The sequence below is a fragment of the Mixophyes fleayi genome, chromosome 4 (genome assembly GCF_038048845.1).
Source record: "Mixophyes fleayi isolate aMixFle1 chromosome 4, aMixFle1.hap1, whole genome shotgun sequence".
NCBI classification, from domain to species: Eukaryota; Metazoa; Chordata; class Amphibia; order Anura; family Limnodynastidae; genus Mixophyes; species Mixophyes fleayi.
Window position 1 is genome coordinate 39,057,821 of NC_134405.1, and position 14,129 is coordinate 39,071,949.

General features: G+C 44.7%; 1 protein-coding gene across 1 annotated transcript; it reads left to right on the forward strand.

Annotated features, from left to right (window-relative positions):
- The first annotated feature begins 5,316 nt into the window (after window positions 1-5,316).
- On the forward strand, window positions 5,317-12,889 carry STX10 (syntaxin 10). Its single transcript, XM_075206620.1, has 8 exons — window positions 5,317-5,887; window positions 6,650-6,819; window positions 6,943-7,037; window positions 9,969-10,031; window positions 10,119-10,226; window positions 10,843-10,949; window positions 11,041-11,135; window positions 12,650-12,889. The coding sequence occupies exons 1-8, from the start codon at window positions 5,853-5,855 to the stop codon at window positions 12,724-12,726; spliced, it is 750 nt and encodes a 249-aa protein (XP_075062721.1). The 5' UTR covers window positions 5,317-5,852; the 3' UTR covers window positions 12,727-12,889.
- The last annotated feature ends 1,240 nt before the right edge of the window (window positions 12,890-14,129 follow it).

Below are 14,129 nucleotides of genomic sequence, written 5' to 3' on the forward strand. Positions count from 1 at the left end.
CTGACTATCCTTGTGCTGCCTGTGACCTTTTGACCCGGACCGTTTGACCACCCCATTTGGATTCTCCTTTTGTACTGCGCTGCATGAACGTTATCGACCCGGCTTGTCTCACCATTCTGCTGGATATCCTTGTGTACCTCGTACTACCAGACTACCAGAACTTTACCGACCCGGCCTGTCTGACACCTCTTTGTATCTCGGTGTTGACTCGTGGGAGGACCGCGACCTGCGTGTCCCTGCAGCGGAGTCCATACTTCCTTGCGGGGGTTCCTGGTGAATACCAGGGGCACGTTAGATTCCGCACCTTCCTCTGAGTTGCGCCAACAATGGAGGTATGCAATATAGTTGTGACATTTCCTTTCACTTTAACCAGGCAGGATACAGGTAATGACTCCCTGCTGTACATTCAAGTGTTGGTCACTCATAGATGACAAAGATCTAATTAGCCTAATTGGGATTTCCTCTAGAGAGGTTAAAACAAAAAAAGTAATTTCCTCCCCTGGTCTCAGAAATAAATACATTTCCTATACCAAAAAACACTAAAAAAAAGTAAGTACATTTCTAATACACAGCATCAAGAATCAGAACATTTCTAACAATATAAATTGGCACACTGTGCTAATAAATGAAATATATTATTACAAGAAGTTATTTATAAGTGAAAATGTATATTTAAATGTATTTTTAATAAAAAAAAAAACATGTTCTATTCCCTCCCTAGTGGTCAGGTGGAGTCTGGGGTCCTTCCTGGGGACTCTGGTCCCCCAGTCTGTGAGAATCGGAGCCCTGGGGGTTCCAAAGGGGGTCCCTCCACTACATGGTAGTCTAATGGGGACTGCAGCCCAGTTCCATCAGTGGTCACAGGAGCCACCACCGAGTTGACCTCCCCGACAGCCAACTTGCAGTGGCTGCCAGATGATCTTGCAGAGTAGTCTCTTGGATTCAAATAAGTCCAGGAGATGCAGTGCCTCCTAGGGGACCCAGCAGGGTGAATCCCATACAGAAGTTCAGAAAGCTCCCCAAGTGGAAGTTTGGGGACTGCTGTCCCGTGATCTGGCTGACTTCTCCCTGGAGCCAAATTCGGCCAGGGGGGAGAGCCAGATCCCATGGCATGGACCCTGGAAGCAGTTTTCGGCGGGAAATTTAAAGGTAATTCTCCCACTCCAGATTTACTGGCACCAGGAGTGGAGAGGAAGGTGAGCACTCCCCCCTCTCCCTGGCAGCTCCTGGACAGGGGGGGGGCAGTACAAAACCTCTCCAGGCTGATTCACATGCAGGCTGCACGAATCAGCCTGGATTGATTAAAGGGGCAGGTTATGTCTGTAAAATTGCATAAAAAGAGCCCTGTTGACTATGTAGATATATATATCATCTGAACTTCTGGATGATCACTAGTACCATCAACGAGTGTGCAACGGTCCTTATAAGGACCCCTTAAGCAATAAACCATCACTGCTTTAATATTCTGCTTTGACGCGTACTAACCTACTGTAATTCTTGTCACCTACAGATTATACCACTCTAATCCATTATCCGGTTGTCTTGAGGTTTGGGACACATTGTTTAATAACAATGCTCTGCCCGCTAACCTGCAGCTCTGGCTATTGTGAGAGGTCAGGGGGAACCATTCACAGCAACCCTGATCTGAAGAAAGAGGTCAGAGGTACCAGCCATGAAGCGGCGTATACTAGCAGCAAGAGTTGCCACCCAGAAGGAAGCAGTTGCAGATGCTAGTGAAGGACCCTGGTAGTGGCAGTAGAGTGCCCACTATATCATTTAGAGGGAGCACATTTGGGATAAAGAAAAGGGGGCAGTGGCAAGGCAGGCCCAGTCCCCAGCAACACGACAGGATGGCATAGGACAGGGGTCAGCAACCCCCGCACGCATGCCAGACATGGCACACAGATTACTTTTGTCTGGCACAATGGCGCTGTGGAGTTGCGTCACTAAAGCAGCTGAGGATGGCTGAAACGGCTGCTTTAGTAAAGTAGCTCCTAGTTGTGGAATGAAAGACTCCAAATGTAAGTATGAGGCATAATATCTATTGGGGCACGTGTAAGTGGCATACCATACACTGGGGGCATGTGTAAGTGGCATACTATGTATTGGGGACACAAAGACATAAAATAAGACATTATTCTAATAGGTACTGGATGGTCTCTGAATGGCCAACCTCCTGGTCCAGTATCACGGATGCAGCCCCCAAGGCTGAGATTTTTTTTATAGGCCAAGACCTGTAACAAAGACTGCGTCACCCAAATACTCTGACTCTTGCTTCACCTGGTCCACTAAAGGCAACAATTCTGATTTTGGAGTATTAAATTGTAAGCCCTGGTCTATTCAGCCTATTTCTCTACTGCTTTGCTTACCCCCAAGCAGCCAGAAGAATGGGTCTAAGTGTACAAAAACATACTTGAAAATCACCTTACCTTTTCTATTCATGCGTGGTGGATTTTGAAAGGTGGGCAATGAGGTCATCTCCTATTTTCCAGTGTTCTCTGCAGAGGGTTAATTAAGTAGAAATCTATTATCAGGTTTTTGCCTGGTTGCACCCAAAACCTCTGAAAATTGTGAAGAAGATGGTAAAGAAATTGTGTCTTCTATATTTTGAACAAAGATATCCAGAACCTCTTTGTTGGGGTTAAGGGTCTGTCAAACAGCTAAAACCAGCTGCTCGACCTCTGTTTGGTATTCAAACTTTGAATCTTCCGTAATCTCACCCTCTTCCTGAGTAAAATTCTGATTCACAATCACAGAGGAAATAAACACCAATCAGATTCCTGATGTTTGTGAGGCTTTTGTGCTAAAAATGTTTCCAGCAATATCTCCAGCGATGAAGACACTTGCTCCAAGTCCTGAACCGATTTCTCCATCTTAAGCTCCCATGGTGGTTCCTGGACTACTACTGTGAGTTCTGGTTACCTGTGAGGTAAAACTTTCTGTAAAAGGGGGTTAACTGGTGGTTTATCTAAGGTGAGGGGTATTGTCACTTACCTTCTTACAGTATACCACAAGCCATGTCAATTTCCCAATGAACTGAGCTCGCAACCTTGCCGAGGCTATCTCCACATTCTCAGCTGTATCCTGCCCAGATGTGCGTCGACTGTGGTCCTCAGCCTCGCAAGCCAACATCAGTCATCTGGTTTCGAACTTCCATCGGCAACATTGACTGCCTTTGGGAGCAAGAAATCTAGGCCTACATAAATGGTTTTCCAAGAGACTTAAATCTGGAACTGGTCCCCTTATCTGACATGATAGCTGGTGGACAACAGGGTAGAACAAAGTCTACAAAAGAAGGTGAACTTACAGACAGAGCCGTAACTTGAAATTTTAGCGCCTGGGGCGAAAGACAAAAATACCGCCCCCTAGCTCTCAACTTTAACCAAATGAACCTAAAATATTTATAAACTGCGCCCCCCTTCAGTGTTGCGCCCTGAGCAGTCACCCCTTTTGCACAGCCCTCGTTATGGCCATGCTTACAGAAAATATATGTAAAAATGCCCTACCCCATGGAAATAAGATGCTTTGCCGCTGAAGCCCCCTATAACCCCAAGATAGCAATGTCCCCCAAAGTGGGAGAAAAAAAATATTTGCCGAGGTGTAATATCATCACCCATAACACAGAATAAGGGGCAAAGGAGTAAGCCAGCAGCGAAGCCAAATAAATGATGCTCTGGCACAGAGTATAACCTGGTAGCCCCCACCCCACCCCCCCCTCTTTACCAGTCAAGAATAAGCATGGTATTGTGACAACACATTATAAGCACTGTTTTTCTCCACAATATTATATACTGGGAGACATACTATAAGCAGACTGATCATATATTTGTTTTTCTCTTGTTGTGTTATATACTAGGGTATATATACTATACCCTAGTATAATATTATAGCGCATATAGTAATAGTATATATTTCTCAGTTTTTGTTCTCAGCATTATATATTGGGAGACTTACTATAATCACGTATTCCTCTCAAATGTCTCCCGAGTGTTCTATACTGGGAGACACATTATAACCAGAGTGATTTTTTCTTCTGTACTATATACACTGTGAGACATATCAGAAACAGAGAGGTCATATAATTCTATTTTTCTCCTCAGTGTCACATACAGGAAGATAATTTAATTATATATATATACATATATCATACTTACCTACTTTCTTCAGCTCCCTTCCGGGAGCCAGCCAGTGGAGGGGGGCGTGAAGGGGCGGGGTGGCCGAAATCGCGTCATTTCGGCCCCGCCCCCTGTGACGTCATGACGCAAATTGCGTCATTTGACAGCGGGGGCGGGGCCAAACGCCGCGATTCACCGGGAATCGCGGCGTTTGGGATCTAATTCTGCCCACTTCACTAGGAAGTGGGGCACTTCCTAGTGAAGTGGGCAGAATTCGGGAGATTGCCACACTCGCCCGGGAGTCCGGGAGACTCTCACAAAATGCGGGAGTCTCCCGGACATTCCGGGAGAGTTGGCAAGTATGACATATATATACATATACACATATATATATACATACATATATATACATACATACATATATACATACATATATATACATATATATATATACATATATATATATATATACACATATATATATATACACATATATATATATACATATATATATACATATATATATACACACATATATATATATATACACATACATATATACACATACATACATATATACACATACATATACACATATATATACATACATATATATACATATACATACGCAGAGTGGCCATACACTTCTGTGACTTGCTGTGAGTTATAGCACATTTTTCCTTTCCATTAGTTTTCCAGATATATTCCCTAATAGTAGAGGTCACCAACCAAAAATAAATAAAAAAATAAATATACATACAATTATACACATATATAATAATTACATAAATAAATATATAAATATATATATATATATATATATATATAAACACACTATTATTTTATAGCTTATAGCATGTTATTCCTCTCACAGCTGTGAATAGTTACCTCATTAAATATAGCTATGTGTGTTTGTAAATTATTATAGACTTGAATAAATATTCTCTCTTTTTAACTACGTCGTCTTGCTAACAGACAACACGTATCCGCCATCTACATCTATCTATCTTGTCATTGTCTCTCCGTGTTGATGAATTTGCCCCAAGCCCCAACCTCTGCGATCTGTAACTGCGCCACCGCCCGCTTCCCGCCAGAACGCAGGGGGCGGGGCGAGCCGCGGCACGCGCTGCTCTCCTAGATAGGGGGAAAACTACAATTCCCGACAGGCTCCGCGGGCTGGCCCGGAAACACGTGTAAGCCCCATTCTGTGGGTGTGGGTGGGAAGAGAGATTGACAAGTGAGAGGGGCGAGCTACCTACCGGGTCTGCAGAGGGAGGGGAGTAGTGGGTAAAGTCATATAAGTGTGTCATAAGTGGTCTGTGCATGCTAATTCATGTATATAGAGGGATGAAATAACACTCAGCTGTAATAGGATATATATACACATAGGCTGGCTGACTCCTATACACAGATTTATTTATTCTTTGTAGGATTGTGCAAGTCTCAGGGTCTGGGTGTTTGTAATGCAGGTGTAGTATGTACATATAGGCAAAGGAGGATGTTTGGAAAGTGAACTGTAACTTTATAATTTTATAAACCTATTGCTAAATTGTGTCTACAAAAAAGGGAAAGTGTGCAGTAAATATTATATATATATATTTACATATTACTAGCAGGTAAGGTCAGTTGAGTTTACAGCCAGAGTAATTACATTGAGCAATATGGCCATTGTATAGTTTGATCATATTGGAGAGCTGCTAGACCAAGGGAAAGAGCGTTAAGAAGAGACTGCTCACGATGTCTCTGGAGGATCCGTTCTCTGTGGTCAGAGGGTGAGTATCTGCTTTTTTTCTGGTTGTGCCCGTTGCATACACGCACAGTTGAGACATCTAGTCTGAGTGCTGAACTAGTACTAATAAGAAAATGGCTTATAAAGTCACTATAATAACATCACTGAGGCGTGAGGCACTTTGCGCCTTGGAGATGCATCTAGTTCCTAGTGGATTGTTTTGCTGAATAAGCCACAATGTGTCTGCCTCTGCTGTGTGTATGCGATAGGTACAATTTAAGTGCTGGCTACGCTCCCACCTGCTGCGAGAGTCCAAGGGCTAGATTTACTATGCTGCGGGTTTGAAAAAGTGGGGATGTTACCTATAGCAACCAATCAGATTCTAGCTGTCATTTTGTAGAAGGTACTAAATGACAGCTAGAATCTGATTGGTTGCTATAGGCAACATCCCCACTTTTTCAAAGCCGCAGCTTAGTAAATCTAGCCCCAAGGCTCCACCACCCTTTTGCTTTGTTGGTTCTGTAAATACACATCTGGCAAATCTATTAAGTTCCCAACCTAAACTGGCAGTGGGAGTGAACAGAAGGACCAATTATACAACCCTTCACACCGCCCCATTTATGCTCTATAGTGGGTGTATTTGAACCCTTAAGTAGCACTTGATCACGTCCCGCGTTCAGACACGGTACATTGGTACTATTTAAATGACCACGCCATTATTCAGTCAGGATGTTTCACCGTGTCTTAACATCTAGTTTGTTCTTACTTCCCGTTTCCTCCTCCCCCCACCCTCTCTCTGACGCAGGGAGGTGCAGAAAGCGTTAAACACCAGCCGAGGCCTGTACCAGCGCTGGTGTGAGCTTCTCCAAGAGAGTAATGTCACCAGTGTGGAAGAGTTTGATTGGACGACCAATGAACTCAGGAATTCCCTGAGGAGCATAGAATGGGACCTCGAGGACCTGGAAGAGACCATCAGTATCCTATTCGGGTGGAGGTGTTGTCATAGTCATGTCAGCTAGTGAGGTCAGCTTATATCTCCCTGAAATCCCCCTTCCCCCAATTCCAGACCACTCTGTTTTTCCTTCACTCGTCTCATGGGCATCGTGGAATCAAACCAGCGAAAGTTCAAGATTTCTGGAGCAGAGCTGAGTGAGAGGAAGATGTTTGTGGAGAAGACACGGAGTTCCCTAAAGGTGACGCACCAATTGTTTTCTATTCCATCCCTAGTTCACGTTTTCCTCTGCCCGCTCTTCTCCCTATATACCAGTTTTTTAAAGGGGTTGTATAATTTTATAATGATCTCTCCCCTCCCCACATGTAGCAGACGAGGGGTCCTTCCCAAGACACACCCCATTCAGTTCTTATACTTGTCATATAAGGGCAGAGAGAAGCTCATACTGACTTTTCCTAGGTTTTGCACGAGAATCGTAAGAAGCCTTTGATAGGTTATGGCTGCTTTCAAAAGTCCACAGACTACCAGCATGCTGGGTATTGTAGTTTGGAAACGGGTTACCCACCCCTGCTCCTAGAGCTGCTATTGCTGTAGCAGCCAGTCTGAGCTTAGTCCTGCCGCTTCCAGTTGCGTAACATCGCTCGCATCCGGCCCTTCCTCTCCCAAGACACCACCAAATGTCTCATCCACTCTCTGATCATCTCCCGCCTGGACTACTGCAACCTCCTTCTCACTGGCCTCCCCCACTCTCATCTCGCTCCCCTTCGATCTGTTCTTAATGCTGCTGCTAGACTTATTTTCCTTTCTCGCCGCTCCACTTCTGTCTCCCCCCTCTACCTAGCCCTTCACTGGCTCCCATTCCCCTTCAGAATCCTCTTTAAACTCCTCACACTCACCTACAAGGCCCTCGCCAACTCCACTGCGCCCTACATCTCTACCCTCCTCTCTATTCACACTCCATCCCGCCCTCTCCGTTCTGCCTCTGACCGTCGCCTCTCTTCCCCCTTATTACCTCCTCCCACGTGCGTATCCAAGACTTCGTCCGCGCTGCCCCCCTCCACTGGAACAAGCTCCCTTCCTCCATCAGAACTTCCCCTAATCTGTCCAGTTTCAAAAGGGCTTTAAAAACTCACCTTTTTCTTAAAGCCTTTCAGTCTCTCACTTAACTTCCTACCTTATCTTCTGCCTCCGTCCCCCTACTCTCCCTCTCTCCCCGTGTCTCTCTGTCTGTCCACCCCTCCCCTTAGATTGTACGCTCCTCTGAGCAGGGCCATCTCTCCTCCTGTTTCCACCACTCCTAACTCTGCTCTCCAGCTACTTAGCCCTCCTCCTCGAGGACCCTCCACCCCTGTCTCCTCTGGGGGTCTCCCTGTCTTCCACGCCCTCCTTCTTGGGCTCCGTTGTTTGCGGATCCTCCCTCCCCCTTCCCCCGCCCTCTCTAGCTGTGCATTGAGCTTATTGAGTTACTGTGCTTACTGTACTGTGGTGTCTCACCTTGTACTGTAACTCGTTTGTCCCTGTACGGCGCTACGGACACCTTGTGGCACCCTATAAATAAAAATTAATAATAATAATAGTCCGACAGAGTTTCCAGACATGGACAGACCCCTACTGCTGTTAATGGACCTCTTTTAACAAAAAACAAAAATTACAGAGAAGACAGTTGTGTGTTTATCTCCTTGTATTGGTATTTTGCCTGGTACAGTATAGCCCAGTTGGTTTAAAGGGATCTCTAGTTAAGAGCATGATATGCTGAACGCTGATTGGCTCCCTGCTCCAAGTCTGCAAGGTAACAGATCTGTAGACTGTTGTTTCCTTGCCATTCTCCCTACTTCTCTAAGTACACTGTAATGTGCGATATTTCATAGCACATTCTAGTGAATCCTAGCAGTATAATGTGCTATGCAATCTAGCACACTACAGTGCATCAAGAGGCAGGAGAGCTACATATGAAAACATGGGTCTGCAGATCCGTTATGTCTGTTACCTTGCATGAAGGAAGCAGACAGAGTGGCACTCAGTGGTTGTACACTGCTTGGCCAGCGCTGGATCGCAGGGTAGTTAACCATTATAAGGTAGCGTTATTATTATTAATTTTTATTTATAGGGCGCCACTAGGTGTCCGTAGCGCCGTACAGGGACAAACGAGATTACAATATGAGGTGAGACAGCACAGTACAGTAAACAATAATCACAGTAACTCAGTGAGCTCAAAGCACCGCTAGAGGGGCGGAAGAGGGGAGAGGGGAAGGTCCGCCAACGACGGAGTCCAAGAGGGAAGGCACGGATGACAGGGAGACTCCTAGAGGGGAGAGGAGGGAGCGAGAGGGGACACGGGAAAGAGGGTCCTCAAGGAGGAGGGCTAAGTAGCTGGAGAGCAGAGTTAACAGTGGTGAAGACAGGAGGAGAGAATACCCTGCTCAAAGGAGCGTACAATCTAAGGGGTGGGGTAGACAGACAGAGAGACACGGGGGAGAGATGGAGGAACGGAGGATAAGGATAAGGGGGGAGGAAGAGGTAGAAGAAAAGGTAGGAAGTTAAGTGGGAGACTGGAAGGCTTTAAGAAAAAGGTGGGTTTTTAAAGCCCGTTTGAAACTGGACAGATTAGGGGAAGTTCTGATGGAGGGAAGGAGCTTGTTCCAGTGGAGGGGGGCAGCACGGGCGAAGTCTTGGATACGCGCGTGGGAGGAGGTGATCAGGGGGGAAGAGAGGCGACGGTCATTGGCAGAACGGAGAGGGCGGGATGGAGCATGAGTAGAGAGGAGGGTGGAGATGTAGAGCGCAGTGGAGTTGGCGAGGGCCTTGTATGTAAGAGTGAGGAGCTTGAAGAGGATTCTGTAGGGGAAGGGGAGCCAGTGAAGGGAGCGTTAATCAATCACATTTACTAGGGAGCTTGTATAATCCTTGCTGACTTGTGTACACCATCCTGGAGATGGTAGAAATATAGTTGGTGATGTGTTTTGTTTTTTAGAATTTGGCGCAGTAGGCATATCTGGTAAGTAGACATTGGTACACAGACAGCCGCCAGTTTCCACTGGCATTTAGTGTTTAGTATTTTATTAGCAGAATGTTGGCGCACAGGGGAGACTTTACCCATGTTTCTCAGTATGTTCCATAGAGTCTACCCCTAACCTGTGCCAACCTGTTATCTGTGGTATGTTTGTATTTGTAGGAAATGAGAGATCACATCTCTAGTCCGAGAGCCCAGGCCTTCACTGAGAGAAAGAGCCGAGAGGTATCTGCATCTGTGTTTTATCATCCCTTCCTCATCTTTATGTGTGTGTCTGTTGATCTCTTGTTTCTGATCTCTCTACTGTCTCAGGCATTGGGTATCTCTCACCCGCTGTCATCCGATCGCTTCACTCGTCTAGATGATGAGATTATCTCAGGAAACTCGCGTTACGTGGAGGAGCAGCAAGCACAGCAACAGGTCTGTCCTGTAGACACTAGTCTGTGGAACCGTTATATATTCCTACTAAACAAGATTGCATGTCGATGGACACAGAGCTACAGATCACCCTAATACACACACAGACAGAACTCCTTACGTTCAGTCACTAGTAGGCCACGGCAATGGCCTAAATTAGCAGCATGATACTGGCCTCAGGCCTGCCCTACCCATGATACGGCATCAGGAGCCCAGTGTATGTCTCTACCTGGTCAACCGCAAGCAGGGCAGCTCTGCGGCTGACATCACTGCTAATTTTGGCCGTTGCTTTGGCCTACTTGAAAAATTTGCAGTGGATTTGACCAGAGTAGACCAACGCTACAGGACACTTATTTGGAATGTTGGGGAACACAATCGGAACAGAGTCGGGTTTGTATGTTGCTTTAAGGGGTCGTGCAGCGGGTACATAGGATCTCCGCAAAGATTGGGTCCAACACTCAATTGTTGTATATTTAATATTATTCCAGGTCTATAATCACCTTACCATATTCTTTAGTGAACAGGCTCAGCAACTAATCCAGTGTACAATAGGCCCACAAAAGCCTTTAATGTGATGAATTGTTTCATATAACATAATACACTGTTTATCTCTCTTCAGCTGATCATAGATGAGCAGGACGCGGGACTGGAGCTAGTGTCGGGCAGTATACGGGTTTTGAAGGACATGTCGGGGCGCATTGGAGATGAATTGGATGAGCAGGCAGTGTGAGTATTCAGTCACCACATTACTAAACCTGTAGCTTATACTCCTATCTTACCTGTGTGTATTTGTCATACCTGTAATCTCTACCCTCAGGATGCTAGATGACTTCTCCCAGGAGATGGACAATACTCAGACTCGCATGGACTCCGTGCTGAAGCGAATGGCCAAAGTATCGCACATGACTAGTGGTGGGTTTATCATTGGTGATATCACGGGTGTTTCTTCATTGGAAATCCAAAAGTAGAATTAAACCGTAAAAAATAATAATTAGATGGGGGATATAGATGTGTTCAAATGGATTTCCCTGCCTTGCTCAAAAATGGTTCCCCAGGCAGGGGGAAGCGGATTTAAAATTTCTCACTTCTGGTTTTTTGTTTTTTTTCATTATTTCCAAGTAATTCTGAGAAGCAAATGTTTCTTCATAATAACCAAATACTTTGTCACCTAAATTGGTTTTAAATACTGCTGTATGTTTTTTAAAAAAAATTAAGAGACATATTCCTTTAAGACATCAGTGAAGTATTCGTCTGGCGGACTTACCTGCTAGAATTGTGTGCCAGTGGCATTATGAGCCAGCAACGGAGACAAATAAGAAGTTATAAGTACTCCTGTCACCTCCACACAATGGAGGCAGAGTGTGGCTGGATCAGTTCTAGATAACTTATTGTATAAGTAGGAAACATCGAAGACACAGGATGCAAGTAATTTAGGAAATCATATATTGATGTAAATGTTAAGTTTAAATTGCATTTAAATCCAAATTTGGAGAATATATTACATCCTCATGGCAAACGTTGAATGTAATATCTGAGTTTAAGGTGCCAGCTAGGATCAGGGGGCTGGACTTACCCCCTGCCAACGTGTGTCAGAGTATATAAACGCTGTATTGTGTATTTTAACAGTATATTCCATCTGTAACTTATGGAGATCACTAGTTCCTCCAACTAGTGCTTAACTGTCCTTATTAGACCTTCTTGAGCTAATAAACACCACTGCTTAAGGATCCTGCTTTGACACCTACTTACCTATTGCAACTCCTGTGACCTACAGCTTAGACTAATCTAACCCATTATCTGGCTATTTTGAGGTTGGGACCCAGCATCTAGTACCAGTGCTCTTGTCTGCTTCCCTGGAACTGTGACCAATATGATTTGGCCAGGGGGAACCATCCACAGCAACCATGATCTGAAGGAAGAGTCAGGTGCCCTGGAAGAGGGTACACTAGCAGCAGGCGTTAACCAGAAGGAAGTGGGTCTAGGGCGGTGCTGGTTAAGGAGCCTAGTGGTGGCAGCAGAGCCCCTACTACTGCACTGGGAGGGGCACAAATGGGATAAAGGAAGAGGAGGGGCAAGGCAGGCCCAACCGGTCCCCAGCAACACGACAGGGTGTCATAGGATAGCCATTACTCACACAGACAATTTGTTGGCTCAAACGATAGGAATACCAATGCAGACGATCCATTTCCAGTTGCACGACATGACCAATGTGCGCGAGGCACCAGGTCATTGTGCATTAATAGGCTTCATAATGGCTGCCTCTAGCGTGTGTATAAAGTTACTCTACATGTCAATAGGAAAGGACAAGTGTTGAATTAGAAAACGTTGATGCGTCTCTATTTGGCAGGAATAATCATCACCATTTATTTATATAGTACCACTAATTCTGCAGCACTGAATAGATTTCTCTCTCTCTCGTCTCACAGACCGGCGGCAGTGGTGTATGATCGGCGGTCTGGTGGTTGCTCTTGTGATTGTACTGATCCTGCTCTTGACATTGTGAGAGGGCCTGTGCGCCCTATGCCATATTCTTGGGAGTTTACAAGTTACAAAACGGTGATGAAACAGCAGACACATGGAGATTGAATGCTGACAGATGCCGTACAACTGCCATTTATCTGCTGATGTATACAGTACTCAATAAAATATTTTTTTCCTTTTTTTTTAATCTGCGTGAGAGCATTCAGCATGTGTGCCTGCGTTGACATCAGTCTTAGACGATATCATGTCCCTTTTTTTTTCCTGCTTCGTTGAACTCTGCCTATCACTGAATAAATATTGCTGTGGAACAAAACATGAAAAAAAAAAAAAAGAGTAGAATGAGGTGTAGTCTGTGGCTTGTCATTATGAAGTAGCTCATTCCCACCGTTCTAAAGTTGTGTTTGACCTATTCATCATGTACTTAAGGTGCGTTACTGGTACCATGGGCTGTTTTTGTAGACGCACAACTAAAACGAATCTTAGGCATACCTTTTTATCCATTGCCCCCAATACATATGTGAACAAATCTAGAATGTTTCTGTTCTCCATTCCTTCAAGCAGACGGCTTTTACTAACAGCACTGCATTGGCTGGTGAGATCCAAAGGGGGATTAAGCTACATTTTCAGCTATGTCTGTGTAGAGACCCCAATGAGCACTGTAAATGGGGTCCTGTGGTTGTGAAACAGCTGGGGAAGGGAAGTAATCCACCACCACAGTAATCTTATTGGGAGAATCTTTCCTGATTCCAAACTCCTCACACTCCAGCAGCCATGTAGCTTTAGTATTTTCAATATACTGAAACCATGTTTAAACTTGAGTACTGCTCTTACTGTGGAGATTGCTTACAAAATGCAGCAAGAAAACATTTTCCACTCTTTGGAAAGCCCTGGGAGGACTTTTGTTTTTGTCTTGTATATATTAATGATAAACTACCTGGTCCAGTAGTGACATTGTCCTACTACAGCTCACAGTTATTACATATCTGTTGTAGTGTGACCAGAACGCAGTGTTTTCATTGCCCATTGTGTCCAAGCGTAAGGGACAGATAGATTTTGAGTTCCTACAGCGGATATATGCTAGCGCACAATGCACCAGTGTGTCACTACCTTTTAAAGTTGCCTTTACATCAAATCACAATGTTGAAGCTTTAAATGCAACCAAAGTCCCCAAAATGCAGTACTCCAGGGTACCATTGATTCCTAGGAAGTGAGCTCTGCCCCATTCAAACTCTTTTATACACACTAAGGGGGTAAATTTATCAAGGTACTGGGTTGAAAAATTGAGATGATGCCTATAGCAACCAATCAGATTCTAGTTGTTTAGTACATTCTTGAAAGCGATAACTAGAATCTGATTGTTTGCTATAGGCAACATCTCCAGTTTCAAACCTGCAGCTTGATAAATTTACCCCTAGATGTTTCCAA